The 22111-nt window shown below is 47.5% G+C and overlaps 1 protein-coding gene across 1 annotated transcript; it reads right to left on the bottom strand.

Annotated features, from left to right (window-relative positions):
* Window positions 1-185: 185 nt before the first annotated feature.
* SCPEP1 (serine carboxypeptidase 1) lies at window positions 186-21794 on the bottom strand. The gene is made up of 13 exons (XM_040244278.1): window positions 21646-21794; window positions 18450-18598; window positions 16473-16562; window positions 14300-14455; window positions 13854-13928; window positions 12341-12413; window positions 7727-7764; window positions 7112-7240; window positions 6467-6560; window positions 5611-5724; window positions 3546-3683; window positions 1726-1889; window positions 186-786 (listed from the first exon to the last, which is right to left on the bottom strand). Exons 1-13 carry the CDS (start codon window positions 21713-21715, stop codon window positions 724-726), a joined length of 1353 nt encoding a protein of 450 aa, XP_040100212.1. The 5' UTR covers window positions 21716-21794; the 3' UTR covers window positions 186-723.
* Window positions 21795-22111: the final 317 nt, after the last annotated feature.

Here is a 22111-nt window from a genome sequence, read left to right on the forward strand (position 1 = left end):
GTGTTCTTGCCTAGAGAATCCCAGGGACGGGGGAGCCTGGCAGGCTGCCGTCTATGGGGTCGCACAGAGTTGGACACGATTGAAGCGACTTAGCAGCCCCAAAAACTGCTTATGGGAAACAACTGAGCATTTAGTAGGTAAATTACGGTACACCTATAAAACTGAATGCTCAGCACACAGTAAAATGTTATAGGTGAACAATTTATTGACATGAAAAGGGGTTTAGGACATACTGATGTGTGAACAAAGTAGGCCATGACATAACACAGCAACGATTGTGTTTTTATAAAAAAATACGTATGTGTATATAGCAAAAAAAGGGTTGTAGGAAGAACACTTAACTGGTAACAGTGCTTTTCCCTGGGAAAGGAGCATATAGAGATTTATTTGGTTCTTTGTTTGCACTTCCAGTTTTCTCTGTAAGTCACACAATTTGCTTCTATAATAAGAAAACGTTAAGCTATTTCACCTCTTCATTTTGATTAAAACAAATCCATTTTTTTTTTTTAAGTTTTCACAAGCAGAAGTGATTTGCAAGTTGCTACAGAGGCAATGATTCTGTTCTCTGCCAAAGCTGATGGGAACTTTCACAATCAGCCCAAGTCAGCTTCTCCTTGGAGTCAGACTTGAGGGGAGAAGGGTGGTTCCTACAGCACCAGACTCCTCACAGGGGCTCCCGTGCCCTGAGGCCAAGCAGTTCACCTGCAGCCAGCCCAGGCCATCCTATTCTTGGTGAGTCACCAGCCTCATCATTTTCAGGGCCGTTTCCGGTTGGTCGGAAGGAACCTGGAAGCAAGGAGGATCGTGTTAGTGCTCCCAGTTCCTTGCCTGGGGCTGGGGTCAGGGCTGGCTCTGAGACCCTGCTCCGGGAAGGGTCCAGCTTTCTGACAACACCCTGGGAGGACTGCCACACCTGGGTGCCATCCTCAAGAGAGCACCCTTTCCGTGAAACGACCCCCGTGCTGGACACATACTTTCCCGAGCTCCCATGCTGCTGGGCTGCAGGGGGTCCAGAGGAGTCAACATTCAGGAAGGAAACGTGCCTCCTTTTCCATAATTTCCAGAAGCACTGCTGCTGGAAATGCACCCTGCACCATGCAGCCTTACAGATGACAGAGCTCTAATATCTCAAAACGTCAGGGAAGACTTCCCTGGTATTCCAGTGGTTAAAAATCCTCCTGCCAAAGCAGGGGACACAGCTTCGATTCCTGGTCTGGGAAGATTCCACATGCTGCAGGGCAACTCAGCCCTTGTAGCCTAGGCTACTGAGCTGGTGCTCTGGAGCCCACAACCTGCAAAGACTGAAGCCTGTGTGCCTCGAGCCCCTGCTCTGCCATGAGAGAATCCACTGTTTTTCTCTTGTGAACCGCAACTAGAGAAAAACCTAGCACAGTCAAAAAATCAGATAAATAAAACAAAACAGTACAGCCGTTAAAATTAAAAAAAAAAAAAAAGTAAAAAACATTAGGGAAAGACAATTCCTCCCTCTCTCCTATTCAGGACAAACTGTCCAGAGGAAAGCAACATTCAACTCGTTTAACCTGAAGAGCAGAGGGTAGAGACCCCAGCATTAAATCTCTCAGCAGATTGACTACTTCAGTGAAGCACTAATAGAGCTTCACTAGAGACCCTGAAACACACCAAGCCCCACGCACCTATGAGACCAGCACATGTGGCCCCCTCCACCCCCAGAGCTGAGAATCTGGAACAGACGCTGACTCTCACCATGTGTCCAGCTCTGAGAATCCAGTAGAAGGCCAGGTTCTTGTAGGACTTGACAAAGGCCGATGTTTCTGAAGATTTGGGATCACTGTGCAGGGGCTTCCACTTCAGCTGACTGAATTTGGGCAATTCTTTCCATTTCAGTTCTCGCATCCAGGACTCCTGACCTGGTGAGAGGGACAAAGCATGGCCCAGCATGAAGGGCTGAGAAGAGCAGAAACCGAAATTTGGGTCCTATAACTTGGCATACAATTTGAAAGCTGGGAGGCACACAAAATGCACTCGGATCCTTCTAAAATGCAAATGCCAATGTAGTACATCGGGCGGGACCTGAGACTCTGCATTTGTAGCACTGGGTGCCCCAGCCACAGCCAGGCTGCCCAGGACAAACCTAACAGCTGTGCTTTTTGCCCATGACCCTCCCGTGGCTCCCCTACTCGGAAGGAAGGAGCCAGGGACCTCTGGAGGCAGACAGGGCTGCCAGGAGGACAGATCAGCCCCAGGTAGGGAGATGGCGGACCATGTCGGGGGTTCATGGGAGACATGCAGAACCGTTTCGAAATGTCCTCAGTGATCTCGGCTCACAAGTCGCAGAAACATTCAATGCTGCTCACACTCGCCAGACCACATGCCTCAATCTGTCTGAGCCTCTCCCTGGCCCTCCTGAAACCAGGAGGTGGGCGCAGGGTGGCAGAGAGTGCGGCAGTGACCCCACCAAGACCACGTGCCCTGGGTCCTCAGCTTTACAGGGTCAGCAGCCTTCCCCTTCCAGTGTTGCCTTGTCTTGGACACAAAAAGAGAGGTTTTCCCTTGGCTAACTGGTGTCTCTGCCCAATGGTCAAGGAAACGTCTTCTTTCTAAATTCTGAGGTGGGGGTGGGAATTATCCTTTTCTTTAATCATACCTCTAAAGGTCAACATTCAGAAAAACTCAACACTCAGAAAACGAAGATCATGGCATCTGGTCCCATCACTTCATAGCAAACAGATGGGGAAACAGTGGAAACAGTGTCAGACTTTATTTTGGGGGGCTCCAAAATCACTGCAGATGGTGACTGCAGCCATGAATTAAAAGACACTTACTCCTTGGAAGAAAAGCTATGACCAACCTAGACAGCATATTCAAAAGCAGAGACATTACTTTGCCGTCTAAAGTCCATCTGGTTCAAGTTATGGTTTTTCCAGTGGTCACGAATGGATGTGAGAGTTGGACCATAAAGAAAGCTGAGCACCAAAGAATTGATGCTTTTGAACTGTGGTGTTTGACAAGACTCTTGAGAATCCCTTGGACTGCAAGGAGATCCAGCCAGTCCATCCTAAAGGAAATCAGTCCTGAATATTCACTGGAAGGACTGATGCTGAAGCTGAAACTCCTATACTTTGGCCACCTGATGAGAAGAACTGACTCATTGGAAAAGACCCTGTTGCTGGGAAAGATTGAAGGCAGGAGGAGAAGGGGACGACAGAGGATGAGACGGTTGGATGGCATCACCGACTCAATGGACATGAGTTTGATTCAGCTCTGGGAGTTGGTGATGGACAGGGAGGCCTGGCGTGCTGCAGTCCATAGGGTCGCAGAGTGGGACACAACTGAGCGACTGAACTTACTGACTGAAGACCTCAAAAGAAGGACCGGCTGGACTTCTCTGAGGGGGTCACAACCTCAGGCAGCCCTGCCCTCTTCAAAGAGCCAAGGTCAGAGGTGGATGCAGGTAACGGAAAATGGCCTTCCTCCTGCCACATCAATGTCACGCCCCACCCCACAGCAAGGGGCCAGCTCCATCCACGACACCGCCTCCTCGCTCCCCTCGGACCGGTTCCTACCCATGGTGTCCACGATGAGGTCGAGCTGTCCATTATACACGGTCACGTTGACCCCAGCATCCAGCAGTTTGTCCACAATGCTGACGACCGGCTTCATGAAGTCCCCCTCCATGTTCAGGAAGACGAAGGAGGCCTGGCCTGTACAAGGGGAAGGAGAAAGAGAGAGCAGCTTGGAACCTGCCTGAACAAGAGACACTCTTCAGTCCAGAGCCTCCAGGACCCCAAGAGTGACTGCCACGCACCACCACGTGAGGAAGACTGAACACACAGCTGCTTCCCCAACAGAACCCGCTGGCCCAGAAATGCATGACCCAGGCTGGCCGTGCAGAAGGCCAGCACCAAGAGCGCACATGCTCTGCTCACTTGGGTGCTTATGACGAGAGCAGATGTCATTTGTCATGAGGGTTGGAAACCGAGAGAAGGCCAATGCCCAAGGAAATAGGACTGATCTCCTTTAGGATGGACTGCTTGGATCTCCTTACAGTCCAAGGGACTCTCAAGAGTCTTCTCCAACACCACGGCTTTGGAGTTAGTGTTAGTTTTCCTCCTTTACTGAGTAACACCAAGGCTAAGGGTTCTGATTTTTGTTTTCGCCCAGGGCCAGGTGTTAAGTTCTGAACAAGGAGGGCTAAGTGAAATCATCAACAAACCGGCCCTAGCTGGAGCTTGTCCCTGGTACAGCCGCATGGATGACCAGCCCTGGGCAACAGGGGAGGCGGTCTGCACAGCATTCTTGTTGGATCCCTGACCACGTTGGAAAACAAGGGCAACAGCCACCACTAAATTTTATCTGCCAGTCACTGTGCTAAGTATGTCCTGTGTCAGCAACATCCCACAGCCTCCTTCCTTCATCAGCTCTGTGCAAGGAACATGAGGCTCAGAGAGGCTGGGAAACATGCCCTGGGCAACACAACCGATGGCGAGCTACACACACCTGGCAGACTACAGCCTGGGCTCAGGACACTGAGGGTGCCCAGAAAGGAGAGTCTCCTTTCCAGACCCTACACAGGCACACCCAGAGCCGGGGGAGTTCGCTCTTAGCAGTTGTCATCTGCAAAAGTCCCTGTGACGAGAAGCTGGGGCCAGACGACACAGCCATGAGGGTAAGAGGAGGCGGCTGAGCTGACAAGGTGTGTTCTCGTGAGCCTGGCCTGCACCTGGCCTCCCCGGGGTACTCACATCTGCTCTTCCTCAGCGCCACAGCCCCCCACGGCTGTCTGCACCCCTCTGCTCTGAAACCGCATTCTTTTATTTGAGCAAACTTTCCCTTCATTTCTAAAAAACTCCAGCGGGTGACGGGTGGTCTAGGATGAGTGTTCTGCTGACCTCTCTGAGGGTTGGGAGGCTGGCCCAGTCCTAGTCTCTCTGCAGCTGTCAAGGTTCCACCCCATGGAGCATAGCTCTGGGGGCTCTTGGACATGAATAAAACCCTCCTAAGCTTGGCGGGATCCCCCTCCAGGAGCATGGGAGTCCTGCTTGCTCATGGCTTCCCAGTAAGATTGAGCAGGAACTTACGCTAGCTTATTTCTCCCTGAGGACCCTCTTATGTCCCCCTATGACCTTCAGACCAGGAGGCAACAGATGCCAGCCCTCATCATCCCCATCAGGATGCCTGCAGAGGCCGACCTGCTCAAACCCTGTCGAAAAATGATTTTTTTTTCCCCCGTACACTCACAACAAACCATGGCCTTGGGCATGGCTTTTTAAAATCTCAAGTTTTTATTACAGATAAGTTCACACTGATATAAAAGTCACGAGGAGAGGGTGACGATGATTCTCATGGACCCACTCCTGGCTTCAACAGTGATCACCTTAGAACCAACCGCTTCATTTCTTTCCCCGCCCACTTCCCTTACCTATCCTTTATTCTGAACCAGTTTTGGCATGCCACTCACTGTCTCTGTATGTCTGCCCATCTATCAAATGTGAACAGTAATAATGTTCTACCTGCAACTAAACACACCATCACCACCACTAACACCCATTCTACAAATCAAGGCTTTGAACTGTCACCTCTTTCACCCCCAGCTCTACAAACAACTCTTCATTAAGTCACACAAGTTACCTCCCCAGGTGCAAACGTCAGGAATAATTCTGAGCTTCTTCCGGATGGGACCATTCATGAGCTGACTTAAGGGATCTTCTTGTAGACGTCTCACGTGGCGTTGGAAAAGATGAACTAAAACAGACTGGTACACGGTGAGTCAAAGGACTGGAAACAAGACCAAGAGGCCCTCCCTCTTTTCTAAGCTGCAGGGATGCTGTGAGAGGGAGGCTTGCATCTGGAAAATGAAAAGCGGTCCCCTGATTCCCCCCAGATGGGGGGAAAGTCAGGAACGTGTTCCAAGTGGAGAGGCTTTATTGGCTTTGACTGGTGCATTTTATGTCCTTTGGGGCCAGTAAGGTTCTCCAGCACGGCCTAAGGAAATCAGCTGAGTGGAACCTAGAGGCCTCTGGCAGCTTCTGTATAAAGGGAGGATATCAGGCATTCAGCACCTGCAGTGAAGACAACTCAATCCAGCCTTTAGGAGGCTTAACTCTGTAATTCAATGTGTAGAAGCTGGTTTCCAAATTTCAGAAACACCGTGTAAGTGCAAGACTACCTCATGCATGATTCCATCTATGTGAAATGTCCTGAAAAGGCAAATCTAGAGAGAGAGAAAGCAGGTTAGTGGTTGCCTGAGGCTGGAAGTGGGAAAAGAAATTGACTGCAGACAGACATGTGGGATCTTTCTAGGGGGATGGAAATGTTCTAAAACAGGCCTGTGGTGATGAAATGTTCCAAATACACTAAAACCCAGTGAATTATACAACATGGGTGAATGTTATGGTAGGTAAACTATATGTCAATGAAACTTTTCAAAAAATTGGTAAAGGCAGGGAGGCTGAGATATGGTCTCACAAGGTCAAGGTCCACTCACCGAGGTGTATCTGGGTGAATCCTAGACTTGACGCCACTGCAGGCACAGAAGAGTTCTTAGTTAAGATGTTATAGAAGTTCACCTCATCTGTGTTCTGAAATACACAAGAAATGAATTGGGTTATTTGTTTTCTTTGTTTATCCATTACCAGAGTTGCAAAACAGTAAGGTACCTGGCTCCCCATCTTGTCCAAGGACAGCTTTAATTTTGTACATTTATTCTCCTGGGGGTAGCTCATCCAAGGATGGCTCCAATGCCACAGGAGAAAACCAAGAACCTGTGTGTTAATTTCCAGGAAGAATCTGCAGAGGGTCCTACACACTCAAGTCCTCAACCAGTGGATTCTTCCCTCCTGGCTCACTGCGGCCAGGATGTTGGCTGGCAAGGACCCACTCACTCACCTTGGAGGGACATATTCTTTATAGAGAATCCATACTTTCAGCTGAGGGACAGGCAAGTCTTGCAGGCTGGGTGGCTTTCTGACCTTGTCACTGCTCAGACTGGTCAGATATATTGTTTAGCTTGACTTCATTTCCAGACTTGTCGGCAGTCTCCAGATAGACCCCAGCCCTGACAACACCAACCAAGGTCCCTTCATCTCCAGGGAAAAGCCAAGTAGGCTGGCCTGAACGCATCCCCTCTTACCTGTTGAATGACCATTTCTGTTTTCCCCCAGAGCCTGGTGGCCTTTTGGTACAGTCCCTTGTTCAGGGCATCCAGGACTTCCTCTGCAGCCCGAGACACCTCTGCCAGGCCTTGGTCATCTAGAAGAGACTGGAATGCAAACAAGAACACCCTGACTTTGCAAGAGACAGAACTCCGGCATCGCTCGGGGTAGGGATGGGTAACAGAAAGAGTGGGCGGCAGGAGCAAGGGGGACGTCCATAGAAAAGCACAGCATGACAAGCGCTGTGTTTACTGATGAATACCAGAAAATGAGTCTAGGTGATGGGTATCTGGGTATTCACCATGATTGTTCAACCTTCCTGCATATCTGGAAATGTCTATAATAAAAATCTGGGCATATTTTAAAACGTGCATGTCTAGTACCTGGAGCAATGCGGTAACTATGTTGATGTTTCTTTAAATTTGTCCCCAAGGCTGGCTGTTGCTTAGGGTTTTCAACTTGATTATTAGATAGGTCCATAAGGGGCAGTGTCAGCCGCACAGACAAACCCAACTAGCCTGGTTCCTCCTGCAGACAGACCCAGAGGAAGCCAGCTAGGCTGTCGGGGTGAGAGTCTGGGCTCGTCTACTTACCACACTGTACAGGAAAGGTCCCCAGGAGAGCACCGAATCTAAGGGACACCATGTAGGGACAGAGTGAGTTTTCTGTGATTGTCCTCCCCTCAAAATACCTAACTAGCTTTCCTCCCAAAGCAGAGAGAGACAGAAGCAAGAAACACAGTGGCTTTGGGTCTGAAGGCTCCTTAACCCACCAGGGCTCATGTCTTGGTGGCTGGGAGGTGGGGTGAGGGTGTGGAACCTTTCTGTTGAGTCAGGGCTAAAGGGCCACATTAATCTGGCCTGATACCGGCCCAGCCAGTGAGTCAGCGCCAGGGATGGCTCCACAGACAGGCCGTGCGTGTGCAGCAGCGGCGATTATCCGCATGCTTCTAGACTGTGATGCTAAGTTGCTTCAGTCGTGTCCGACTCTGTGCGACCCCATAGACGGCAGCCCACCAGGCTCCCCCGTCCCTGGGATTCTCCAGGCAAGAACACTGGAGTGGGTTGCCATTTCCTTCTCCACTAGACTGTGATGGTTTAAGGTATTTCCCCGCCCTCTGCTCTGCTCTGCACTCTGCCCGCTCCTCCGGTTTGAGGACACAGGCTTCTGCCAGGGAACTAATTAAAGATGAATACTGATTGCATTAAGTTTCTGGGGCTATACTGCCAATCAATTCATTTCAATTCCAAAAATACACTGAGAATTTAAAGGTGTGAGAACTGAAGTAAAGCCAATAACGAGTTTTATGAGATAAATGTGAGTAAGACAACACCTAACTTCACAGAGAACAGTGGGCTTGGATTGGACAAGTTCACAGTTACCGTGTCTAAGTAAGGCTAGTCCATTGATAGAATTGCCAAGGAGGTAGCAAGCAGAACTTTTTTTTTTTTTTGCTTATGTGGTTTTCTTTTGTTTTCTGTCATTTTTCTTACACTTCCGAAACTTATTTGACCATGGAACCCTTTGCATAGCACTTCACTGGGCTGGTATTCTTTAGGACACACCCTGAGAAATGCAGACGCACCAGGTCCTTCAGAAACTAGCTGTCATTCTCCTCTCCAGCTAAACCATCAAGCCTGGGCCTCAGTTTCTTATAAAGAATCAACTGCAGTCCTCCAAGGCATTCCACTTCCTGCTTTATCTAGACCAGGGATTGGTAAACCATTTCTGTAAAGGGACAAACAGTAAATGTGTTTGGCTTTGCAGGTCAGCTGTCTCTGTTGCAACTACTCAACTCTGTTATTGCAGGCTCCAAACAGATGACCTGTATTCTACAAATGAATGGGCACGCTAGTGTCCCAGCAAAAAGCTTACTTACTAAAGCAGGGTGGCAGGACAAACCTGACTTAGAAGCCGTAGTTTGATCCTGGATGTGTACCTATGATGGCCAACAGAACTTTCTGTAGTGACAGAAACGTTCTGTATCTGTGTGGTCCACAACAAGTCCACACCACCTGTGGCTACTGAATACTTTGAAATGTTAGCAGTGCAGACAAAAGATTGTGATTGTTATTGTATTTTAATTAATATAAATTTCAACATCATATGTGGCTCAGTTCAGTTCAGTTGCTCAGTCGTCTCTGACTCTTTGCGAGCCCATGGACTGCAGCACGCCAGGCCTCCCTGTCCATCACCAACTCCCAGAGCTGGCTCAAACTCATGTCCATCAAGTTGGTGATGCCATCCAACCATCTCATCCTCTGTTGTCCCCTTCTCCTCCTGCCTTCAATCATTCCCTGCATCAGGGTCTTTTCAAATGAGTCAGTTCTCATCAGGTGGCCAAAGTACTGGAGGTTCAGCTTCAGCATCAGTCCTTCCAATGAATATTCAGGACTGATTTCCTTTAGGATGGACTGGCTGGATCTCCTTGCAGTCCAAGGGACTCTCAAGAGTCTTCCCCAACACCACAGTTCAAAAGCATCAATTCTTCGGCACCTAGCTTTCTTTACAGTCCAACTCTCACATCCATACATGACTATTGGAAAAACCATAGCTTTGACTGGATGGACATTTGACGGCAAAGTAATGTCTCTGCTTTTTAATATGCTGTCTAGGTTGGTCACAGCTTTTCTTCCAAGGAGCAAGCGTCTTTTAATTTCATGGCTGCAGTCACCATCTGCAGTGAGTTTTGAGGCCAAAAAAATAAAGTCTGTCACTGTTTCCATTGTTTCCCTATTTGCCATGAAGTGATGGGACCAGATGCCATGATCTTAATTTTCTGAATGTTGAGTTTTAAGCCAACTTTTTCACTTTCCTCTTTCACTTTCATCAAGAGGCTCTTTAGTTCTTCTTCAGTTTCTCCCATAAGGGTGGTGTCATCTGCATATCTAAGGTTACTGATATTTCTCCCGGCAATCTTGATTCCAGCTTGTGCTTCATCCAGCCTGGCATTTCGCATGATGTACTCTGCATGTAAGTTAAATAATAAGCAGGGTGACAATATACAGCCTTGACATACTCCTTTCCCAATTTGGAACCAGTCTGTTGTTCCACATCAAGTTCTAACTGTTGCTTCTTGATCTGCATATGGATTTCTCAGGAGGCAGGTCAGGTGGACTGGTATTCCCATCTCTTTAAGAATTTTCCACGGTTTGCTGTGATCCACACAGTCAAAGGCTTTGGCATAGTCAATAAAGCAGAAGTAGATGTTATTCTGGAATTCTCTTGTTTTTTTTTTGATGAGCCAACGGATGCTGGCAATTTGATCTCTGGTTCCTCTGCCCTTTCTAAATCCAGCCTGTAGATCTCGAATTTTATGGTTCATGTACTGCTGAAGCCTGGGTTGGAGAGTTGGAGCATTACTTTGCTAGTGTGTGAGATGAGTGCAATTGTATGGTAGTCTGAACATTCTTTGGTGTTGCCTTTCTTTGGGATTGGAATGAAAACTGACCTTTTCCAGTCCTGTGGCCACTGCTGAGTTTTCCAAATAGGTTGGCATATTGAGCGCAGCACTTTAACAGCATCATCTTTTAGGATTTGAAATAGTTCAACTGGAATTCCATCACCTCCACTAGCTTTGTTTGTAGTGATGCTTCCTAAGGCCTACTTGACTTCGCATTCCAGGATGTCTGGCTCTAGGTGAGTGATCACACCATCGTCATTATCTGGGACACGAAGATCTTTTTTGTATAGTTCTGTGTATTCTTGCCACCTCTTCTTAATATCTTCTGGTTCTGTTAGGTCCATACCATTTCTGTCTTTTATTGTGCCCATCTTTGCATGAAATGTTCTCTTGGTATCTCTAGTTTTCTTGAAGAGATCTCTAGTATTTCCCATTCTATTGTTTTCCTCTATTTCTTTGCACTCATCACTGAGGAAGGCTTTCTTATCTCTCCTTGCTTTCTCTGGAGCTCTGCATTCAGATGGGTGTATCTTTCCTTTTCTCCTTTGCCTTTCACTTCTCTTCTTTTCTCAGCTATTTGTAAGGCTTCCGCAGACAGCCATTTTGCCTTTTTTGCATTTCTTTTTCTTGGCGATGGTCTTGATCCCTGCCTCCTGTACAATATCACGAACCTCTGTCCATAGTTCTTCAGGCACTCTGTCCATCAGATCTAATCCCTTGAATCTATTTGTCACTTCTACTGTATCATCATAAGGGATTTGGTTTAGGTCATACCTGAATGGTCTAGTGGTTTTGCCTATTTTCTTCAATTTAAGTCTGAATTTTGCAATAAGGAGTTCATGATCTGAGCCCCAGTCAGCTCCTGGTCTTGTTTTTGCTGACTGTATAGAGATTCACCATCTTTGGCTGCAAAGAATATAATCAATCTGATTTTGGTACTGTGGCTACGGTTACCACATTGAACTGTGCAGACTTCTTGAAGGCATGAAGCATGTCTGTGTATCTTTCCTAGCACAGAGCACAACACCTGCTCCCTAGCAAGCAATTAATAATTGCACATGGAAGTGAACAGCAATTCTCCTCCAAAAAGGGAGTACTTCTGGGGTGGAGGAGCAACACGTAAGGTGCACATGGACAAAGGGACTCAAGGCTGAGCAGACAGACTCACAAGGGCAGGTGCGTCATGTGAGCTGAACTCGGGAGATTCTGGACCAAAGAGGACGTGCAAAGGAGGAGGCTGACCTACTGGTCTCAAGGAGGAACGCATGGTGACGGCTAAGTGCTCGCTGCCTTCACGTGCATCCTGGGTTTAGCTGCGTGACTTTAGGAAAACTGCTTAACCTGAGTCTCAGTTTCATCACCTCCAAACCGGGGATAATAACACCAACCATCCCATGGAGATGTCGTTAAGCTTCAGCAAAGTTAACACATATAAAGTGTTTAGTATTGTTAACACAGCTGAGATGAGACCCTTGAAGGACGCAGGAGGCCAGTTCTGTCACTCTGAGCGAGACACTTGGCAGGATACCCGCTGATCCCTTAGGTCTCGGGTCAAGGCTTCTGCAACGTCACAGTGTCCTAGGAGGTTCATCCAGAAAGGACACACAAAGGGCAGTCCTTTTCACAATGTGGACTGAAGGATGTCCCTGGTAGCCCAGTCGCTCCCAGTGCAGGAGGCCCAGGTTTGATCCCTGGTCAGGGAACTAAGACTTTGCACATCGTGCAGCTCAGCCCCACCAACACACCTTCCCAACCCCCACCTCTGCCCCCTGCCAAAAAAGAAATCTGAAAATGTCCTACTTACTGATGGGAGAGATCCAAGCGTCACCCAGAGCAACCCCGGCAAAGTTGCATTGGATGGTCTTTTGCTCAACAGCCTGAAAGAGAAGCCAAGAAACATCCTTGTCAAGAAGACCCAGGGGCCTCCCTCCCTTCCTCAACAGGAGGGAGTCACGCCTTAATACACGGCCTTTCCTGAGCACAGAATGCTTCTGCCCACCCGGGATGCTCTGGGTACCCAAAGACCTCAGACATCCACTAGAGGACAAGGGTAACTGTCCTGCCGCCCACCATCTGCAAAATGAATAGGAATTGTGAAGTTCTCCCAAGGGTGTTGGCAGGATTTGTGCGGGGTCTGGTGTAGCCCTTGTCTTCTTTAGAAGGGACACAGGGAATATACAGAATATAACCTTTACAAATTGTAAATCATTATATTGTTCATGAGAGTCTTCCCTATGGCTCAAACGGTTAAGAATCTGCCTGCAATGCAGGAGACCTGGCTTTGATCCCTGGATCGGGAAGATCCTCTGGAGAATGGAATGGCAATCCACTTCAGTTTTCCTGCCTGGAGAATGCCATGGACAGAGGAGCCTGGGGGGCTACAGTCTGTGGGATCACAAGGAGTCGGACACGACTGAGCGACTAACCCTACCACTACTATACTGTACATAGGGAACATATAATATTGAACGTCAATTATACTTCAATGAAAAAAAAGGTCATACAAGTTCACTGTAAAATATTTACTCACAGAACTGCTGTTCTGGACCTCTCTTGTGGTCCAGTGGTTAAGACTCCCCCTGCCAATGCAGGGGCCATGGGTTCCATCCCTGGCTGGGGAAGATTCCGCATGCCTCGGGGCAACTAAGCCCATGAACCACAACTCCTGAGCCCTGCAGCTCATGAGCCGGAACTACTGAAGGCCATACACCCTCAGCCCGTGCTCCACAACAGGGGAAGCCAACACCACGAGAAGCCTGTGCGCTGCAACCAAGAGTAACGTCTGCTCACCGCATCTAGAGAAAGCCCAGGTGCGGCAACAGAGACCCCCAGTCAAAACAAAACACTGATGTTTTATGCAAGGCAGGAATCCAACTTTACTAACTTCCAAAGTAATAGCCATTTGTCTCCAAACCATTTGCTGAACCTTCTGTCTTTCCCTCAGTGATATGAAATACCACCCTATCATTTATATATGATCTTATGTAAGTATGACATATATGTGTCATATACATACAGTCACATGCATACACACACATACATACAGATAAAATATGCTTCCAGACTCTTTAACCTGCTACATTTATCTGTGTCTGTTGCTATGCCAGCACCAAATTGCTTCACTCAGCTGAATAGCTTGTTTAATATTGGACAGTGCCAACTTCTCTATTCTTTTTGAAACTTTTTATGGTATTCAGACTTACTCTTACTTTCCATGTACAAGGTCCTATTCAAACTATATTTAATTATCAGGCGAGTACAAGTAACATAATCAGTTTCTGTCTGGAACCAAACAACAAAATCATCTTCCCTGTTACCTTATGAAGTTCTAGAGCAATGCCAGCAGCCATCTTTCCTCCATAAGACTCTGAGAAAATGTAGAATGGAATCCTCTAGGAAGAAAAGGAATTTATAAAGAATTAAATATTCTGAATGCCTTTTTTTTTTTCCTGAATGCCTTTTAATTCACATGAATCCATTTCAAATTTCTACTGTATGTAATGGCCAGGCAAAACAAATCTGCTTCTGTTGATCTTTCCTCCCATATCTGATTTTTATGTTTCAGGAGAATACTGGGTGTGGGGTCATTCTTTCAAGTTAAAACCATCTTTAGAGATGACAGAAGCCTACAACCTGATCCCTGGGTACAAAAAGGTTTTCTCTGGAATGAGCTGGGCGTGTAACTCTGGGCGTGTTTACACCTGATGGATTCAGTGCGATGACCGCAAGCCCTTCGCCGAGCTATTTCTGAGGCCCCGCTTACCTGGAATTCTTTGTGGTTATCAAAGAAGACCTTCAGGAGAAACATCATGTCTGACGTCACGGTGGCCAGGTCTTTGGCGTACGCATCAGCCTGGTCCACGTAACTGAATCCAGCGCCCACGGGGTTATCCACAAACAGGAGGCTGGCCGACTGGAGCTACACGCCACCCCAGGAAAGTCAAATGTTGCAATCAGTCAGCCAGTCCCCAACTATCTTTTGATCATCTGTGAGCTCAACAAAAGCCACACATGTGAGGATATCAGTGTGGTTATGGTCTGCTATTAAAATGGGTTTAAAAAAAATCTGGACTAGGGACACAGACTAGTAGAGCAAAGAAAAGGAGAGCCAAGAAGGAAAGAGTCACATCTGCATGGGACGGAGGCATCCAGGCTGTCACTTTCACACAATACGAACGTCCTGGATGTAATGTGCTAGCGCAGGGAGAGCCGTGCGCTGTCAGTCTGAGCAACGGCTCGAAGCAGGAGGAGGTCTGGACCACACATATGCTTTCTTTAAGATGAATCCAGTTTCCACATTGGCTGGCTTGGTTGAACACTACAAAAACAGAATTTATTCTACTACCTTTCCCACAGAAGTTTAGAATTTTATATCCTGAAGGATCCCTAGGAATAACACCGTCCAGCCATGTCCTTTACTGTTTAGGAAATCAAAGCCCAGAAAAGGCCCAGGACCTGTCCAGGGTCACAAAATTGGATAGGGAATGGCAGCATCAGGACCAAGGCCAGCATCTCCTCACTTCCTGTTCCAGCTCTCTGCTCCAATCACGTGACTCTCTTTGTCATGGGAGGCTTGGGGACAAGCCAGAGGGGGGGCACTCTGCTACTGCAAGTGGAAGTGATATTTCACCTGGAAGCATGTGTAAGAATGTTTCCGGCTGAGGGAAGAGCCTGTGCAAAGACCCTGAGTCAAAAGTAAAATCCACTTGAAGACCAGTGTGGAGACAGACAAGAAAATCAAAGGACTCTGAGGGGAGCTTCAGGAGGAGGTGTTCCTGCAGTGAGACTCAGGTGAACATGGTGAGCTGGGTGTGACTGGGTGGCCCAAGGAATGAAGTCGAGGCCCAGGAATCGCCCTTGCAAAGGCCTGAAGGAAGAGTGCACTGGAGAGGAGCTGGGAGGTGTGACTGGGGGCAGGAGGAGCCAATTTCTGTGTCAGAAACTGGATCTGATCTTCTGGGAACCTGAAAGACGGTAAACCGAGGAGGGACTGGCATTGGAGAGTTTCACTCGTGTGGCATGTAGATTATGGGGTGGGGGTGGGGGAGACCTTTGAAAGCACCCCTGAAAGGCAGTCAAAGAGGGGTGGATGAAAAATATTAACAACCTTGGGTATTAAACACAGAGCTACAGAAGGACCCAGAAATTCCCCCCCAAACTGAAACTAGGGGACCCAACCAGTATTTGTATGTTAATGTTGCCTGCATTACTCATCACAGCCAAAAGGTGGAAATAACCTAAGGGTCCATCAGCAGATGAGGGAGGGGCAGAGGCACAGAGCAGAGGGTGGCCACGAGCCCAGAGCAAAACCCCCACTCGCCGAGCCCCTCAGCACCTGGCAGCCTGGGGGCAGAGGTCAAGCGTGGGGACAGCGGGACAGACCCCAGCCTGGAGGGAGAAGAACAAGGGAGCCGGGGGGTGGGGACTGGTCAGAGAGGGGCTAGGTGAGGAGGTGAAGCCAAGAATGAAGGCACAGTGCAGAGGCAGAGAACCAGAGAGGCATCCAAAGGGCAGAAGACAAGGGGTCTGAAGTCTGGAGGAAGACAAGCACCGAGATAAGAGAGGAGGAGGAGAAGAAAGAAAGGACTGGAGGTCGTGGCCAGAGGGTGGGACTCTGGTGTCTGAGACTGTAGGAGGGTCTAGCACCTGGGTAATGTCAAGGTCCAGGTGTCTGCTAGAGCAGACGGAGGTTTCTACAGGGGAGTGGAGAGTGACGGAGTTGGGAAGGTGACCGGTGTAGGACAAGCTGCCTTCAGAGATGGAAGCAGCTGGTAGAGAGAAGGCCTGTGGACAAGCACCCAAGGCCCCCCTGCATACAGAGGAAGAGGGTGGGGATGGGGTGGGGCCCCTCAACCTGGGGATGGGATGCGATCAGGTGGGGCTCAGTCTGCAAAAGGCCACGTGGCACTGAGAGTTTGGGGCCTTCCTCACTGTACCCAAGTGGTCTTTCGTGGTTGGAGATTCCTATCAAGTGGCCCGATTTCCTCAAAGTTTCCAAAGCCAGTGCTGGAACCACCTGGACCACCCTGTGGAAGAAAGAAAGAACCAAAAATAAACTCGGAGAAAATGTCTGTCAAACCTTCATCATTACAACAATGACCACACTCACTGGAAACGATTTATGACTCAGCGATGGCTGGGTCAGCCTTATACACAGGACACAGCTGGTCCAGTGAACCAGGGATGCTGAAAGCGCAGCTTCTCTCTGCACCGGTGCTGAATCACATCTCAGAGACAGAGTTGTGGGAGAAGTAGAACAGGGCAGCTTTATCACTTCACCAGGTAATGGGGGACACAGCAGGCTCATGCCTTCAAAACCAAGCATCCCAACTTGGGGAAGACAGTGACAAGTTTTACATTAACCGAAATTGTTCAAAGAGGGTGTGATCAGCTCATGGACATTCTTCTTATGGGTTGGTGGTAAGGTAAGGAGTCAACCTCATCAACCCTCCGGTCCAACTGGTCTGGGGTCTACATGCTGGTGGGCAGCATACTATCATTAATCGTTAACTTCTCCTACCTGGAGGGGGTTTCAATATAAGCAAAATAGCTCAAAGGTACTGTCGTATGTAATCTTTGATGACGCCTTCATGGATCACAGCCTTGTCGTGGCAAAGGGGCCTGTATAACTCAATGAAGCTATAAGCCATGCCAGGCAGGGCCAAGACAGGTGGTTCACAGTGAAGAGTTCTGATGAAATGCGGTCCATGGGAGGAGGAAATGGCAAACCATTTCAGTATTCTTGCTGAGAAACTCATGAAGAGTATGAAAAGGCAAAAATATATGACACTGGAAGACGATCCTGCCAGGTCAGAAGGTGTCCAATATGCTACCGGGGAAAAGTGGAAAGCAATGACTAATAGCTCCATAAAGAATGAAGGGACTGAGCCAAAGGGAAAATGATGCTCAGCTGCGGATGTGCCTGCCGGTGAAAATAAAGTCTGATGCTGGAAAGGATACTGCATATGAACCTGGAATGTTAGGTCCATGAATGAAGGCAAGTTCACATGGGGTATGACAGAAATCAAACCTTTACAATACTGTAAAGGAATCATCAATTAAAAACAAGTCTGTATCCATTGGCACAGCTGGGAGAACTGGGAAGCTGCTTAGGAATAATAACATTTTGGGACATAAGTGACATTTACATCTCATGGGGATGAGTACCAGGGCACCCCCACATACTGGTAAGCAACCCGGCATCCCAGCTAGGACGAGCCTATAGTTTCCAGAAGGTGAAGCAAGACTTCGTTCCTCAACCCCTCCCTGGATTGTGGATTCCAGGTGGGTGTGGGCCAACTTCTGAGAGACATTTTAGGAACGGAAGGAAGGATCCTCTGCCTGCCCCTCAAAGAACTTTCAACCAGTTTCTAGTCTTCAATCCTACCACCAGAGCTCAAGATTAAAACGCAAATGCACGTTAAGGAGAAGCAGAGGGTCCAACACTCAACACTGATACAATAGACTGAGTTCTTTCAAAATATCAATTTTCTAGGGCATGGAAGTCAGGTCGAGGAAAGGACTGGGAGGGGAGGGAGATGAAAGGCTGGTCAAGGTAGCTCAGTTTTTGCTTTGGAACCTTCCAGAAACACTTTGTATCAGCATACTGTCAAATGTGACTTTAAGAGCATCTGGTAAGGGTTTCTGCCCCTGTCTGGTTTGGCCTTAGTAGAAAAGGACCCCACCAAAAGGCCAGAACCTCTCTCTCACTCTCTGATTTGGCTTCCTTGGCAATAACACTGCCTTTGTCTGCCTCAGAAGGATGCTGAATCCTCAAGTCTAGGAGACCCCTACCTCGCTGCTGAACCACATCCGTTCTGCACTGCTGAGCTGCGAGCCTTCAAAGGTGAGCAAGATGGTAAGTGGGGGAAACCTGGCCTCAACCTCAGGTCAGGCAGTAAAACTACTTTTACCTGAAGCCACATGATCAAGGGCAGTTCTGTGAAGTTCTTGTAGGAGCTGGTGGCATAATAAAGCCACCAGAACATGTGGGCATCCTTCCGGACAGTCACATAACCCCAGACTTCGTTGCTGTCTTCCGTGGGCCGGCTGATGACAGCTCCTGAAACACAAACACGGCTTTCCTGAAGAATGTCCATGTCCAGGTAAATGCCAAGCCCAGGAGTGATGGCTGGGCTAGGCTGCAAGTCATTTGGTTTCTGTTTATGTATTTACTTTAATACATTGTGGAGATAAAGAAAAAAAATTCAACTTAGATTGAATAAATTTTCAACTTATGAAAAAACAAACCCAACTTAACATAGGCCCAGGGGGCCGAAAGCTTTCACATGTTCCTCTACACCCTCTGAAATGTTTGGATTTTTAACAGGAAAGCATGAAACATGCTCATAATTGTTTAAAAGAGAGAGAGATTTACATTTAGGGGAAAAAAGAAAAAATCTCAAAATGCATCACATTGATTTTGGTTTCTCATTTAGTATACAATTAAAGAGGCATAGACAAGTTAGTGGGGCAAAATTACTCAATATATTATGCCAGGGCAACTGTTAGCTTTCTTGAAGCAAAAAAAAAAAAGAAATATAGATCCTCTCTCAACACTATTAACCCAAATGAATTCCCAGTGGATCAAATATTTCATTTTTAAAATTTAGATGTGAAAAAAATATGAAAATAGAGTTGAATATTTTTTTGACCTCTGGATGGGGAAACGATTTAAGCAGACTCCCAGAGACTATACAGCAACATAGCAAGAGTTGAGGACAGAAACTTGTTACATTTCTATACAATGAAAATAAAAAGCAAAACAACAAATAAAGATCAGAAATAAATATGAAGAAGGGTACTTCCTTAATCATTAGATCAATTAAAAAATATAAGATTTTTGCAACAATCAAGATAGTTGACAATGCCTAGCAAGGAAATGGCAACCCACTCCAGTACTCTTGCCTGGAGAATCCCATGGGCGGAGGAGCCTGGTAGGCTGCAGTCCATGGGGTCGCTGAGGGTCAGACACGACTGACGCGACTTAGCAGCAGCAGCAGCAACAGCACTTACTAGGCATTCAATAAATAACAGTCATAACAACAACAACAAAAGTAAGATCTTAATAATTAAATGGATAAATGCCACAAGAAAATAATTCATGAAAACCAAAATGTGAATGTCATAAATAGGTGAAAAAAATCACTAATAGTCAAAGATATGAAAATTAAAGCAATAGTGAGGTTACTAAAAAATCTTTGCTTATTTGACAGATGGCAGCAGCTCTATTTGCACGAGACAGGAGACTGTCCTCACCACTGTGGGCAAAAGTGCATACTGACACATAATTTTCTGAGGAGGCAACCTGGCAAAAAATTTATAGAAGCCATACATATATTCTTTAATCCCACAACTCCAATTTTCCTCCAATTTAAAGTTAACCAAAGTTAACTTTTTTAGCATTTGCAAAATATGTATCAGAAGAGTAGGTTAAATACATTAACTATGTCACCTTTGCTAAAGTAACAACTTCCAAGCTGTGATACCTTTTCTTTTCTCAAATACCACTCTGTGGGTAAAAAAGGCTAATGTCAACCCATAACGAAAGCATGATCCTTGGTTACCAGAGTTTTCTGCCTCTACTTCCTCTTTTTTGAATTTCATGCTTCTGTGGCAAGTGAAAGGACAAAAACTGGTCCCCAAAATAAGAAAGAGTAGGTGAGGAGACAATGTTGTTTCGAAACTTAATAAGGATGGAGATTAAGGCAACCAGAAAGTGGTCTGATAAGCAAAACAGAAAGGCTGGAAGGTTTATTATAGGTATGGCTGTAAGATAGTTCATAGCAAGTAACACAAAATTACAGTCTCCTTGAAAATGGCAGATAAGGCTTGATCTGTTTTAACTTAAACTCTGGCACTCCTCCCTTTCCTGATAGCGTTTGTTGTTGCTGTTTAGACCCTAAGTTGGGTCCACCTCTTTTGGGACTATAGCCCACCAGGCTCCTCTGTCCATGGAATTTCCCAGGCAAGAATACTGGCTGCTGCTGCTAAGTCACCAGTCGTGTCTGACTCTGTGCGACCCCATAGATGGCAGCCCACAGGCTCCCCCAACCCTGGGATTCTCCAGGCAAGAACACTGGAGTGGGTTGCCATTTCCTTCTCCAATGCATGAAAGTGAAAAGTGAAAGTGAAGTTGCTCAGTCGAGTCGGACCCTCAGCGAACTCGTGGACTGCAGCCTTCCAGGCTCCTCCGTCCATGGGATTTTCCAGGCAAGAGTACTGGAGTGGGGTGCCATCGCCAGAATACTGGAGTGGGGTGCCATTTCCTTTTCCAGGGGATTTTCTCAACCCAGGGATCGAACCCGCATCTCCTGCACTGCAGGCAGATCCTTTACCGCCTGGCCACCAGGGAAGCCTCCCTGCCAGTGGCCACTGTTAAAATCTGATGGGCAACCTGTTGGATAGTTCCCAGGCACAGGCAAAGGAGTCACATGATCCCCATTTTATAGAAGGGAAAAGAAGTTAAGCAACTGGCCTCAGATCACAAGACAAGTCTGTGGCCAGTTGGAATTCTCAGTTCTTGATTCAGATCAGGAGTCATTTTGCTTGAAGAAAAGACTGAAAATCAAACTTGCAAGTCATCACATTAAACACGAATTGGTTTTTGTCAAAAAGGACTGCAATGAGGGAAGGTATTATCTTGCCTGTTTTGATTAGGTATGGGGAGAAAGTCTTACTCTCAATAAAGTGTCCCATTCGTGGTATTATCTTTTAGAGTCTTCTGGACAGAGCGTTTCAGCTGAAAACAACAACAACAACAACTTTATAATCTCATTTTGCCGCCAGTCACGGCAGGAAGAGGGAGGTGGCCCTTAGATAGTGGAAACTTCATTGATCATCAGCTTCTCCAAACCTTACATGTTGCAAAACTGCTTCTAACTACGCGCAGGGAAGAAAGGAAGCATCAGAATACCCGGAGTCAGAAAAAAGCAGAAAAATAACTCCGAATTAAAAAAACTAAGTGAGTTTCAAAAGCGAAATAATGCCACAAGGTAGAAACAGGCGGAAAGGAATATGGTTTAAAAAGCATAAACCCACTAACTGATTCTCATCCCTGGAGGAGAGAAAGAGGCACCGGGCGCTGAAGCATCTTTTGCCCGAACCTACCCGTGCTCAGGCCCAAAAGCAGCAGCAGCAGCAGCAGCGGCACGGGACAGCTCCGCGGGGCCAGCTCCATGATGAATACCTCGCGACTGCATCAGCTACCGGCTAGTCTAGGCGCCTCACCACGTGACTCCGGTGGGTGGAGCAAAGCTGGGAGGGCGGGGGCGGGGCCTGGGTGGGCGGGGCTTGAGAGAGGCTTAGCGGGTGCTTGGGGAGAAGCTTGGGCGGGCTGAGCGGCTGGCCCCAAGCCGGGCGCCCTCTGTAGATCGGTCCCACCGGCATCCCTACAGCCGCGCCCGGGGTGTTCCGTTTCGCCCCGCTATGCCTATCTTTCCGTTTGGGGGACAAGCAGAAAGGAAGAGGCGCTTAATGCACTGATTTGATTTGATTTGTACGACAGGACTGAGACGCTACGGAGAAATAACCAGAGGACCGTTCTTCCTGCCCCGCCCATCTCTTCCTTCCCCAA

This window comes from Oryx dammah, unplaced genomic scaffold (genome assembly GCF_014754425.2).
Source record: "Oryx dammah isolate SB20612 unplaced genomic scaffold, SCBI_Odam_1.1 HiC_scaffold_8, whole genome shotgun sequence".
Lineage (NCBI taxonomy): Eukaryota > Metazoa > Chordata > Mammalia > Artiodactyla > Bovidae > Oryx > Oryx dammah.

What these genes read in the sequence shown, in the direction of transcription:
- SCPEP1 (XM_040244278.1), bottom strand. Translation starts at nt 21,715, where the DNA reads ATGGAGCTGGCCCCGCGGAGCTGTCCCGTGCCGCTGCTGCTGCTGCTG. An exon ending in ATTCACCCAGATACACCTCG is followed by an intron (nt 5,725 to 6,466) that starts GTGAGTGGACCT and finishes AGTCTGTTTTAG; the next exon opens with TTCATCTTTTCCAACGCCAC. An exon ending in CCTCATCGTGGACACCATGG is followed by an intron (nt 1,890 to 3,545) that starts GTAGGAACCGGT and finishes CCCTCTCACCAG; the next exon opens with GTCAGGAGTCCTGGATGCGA.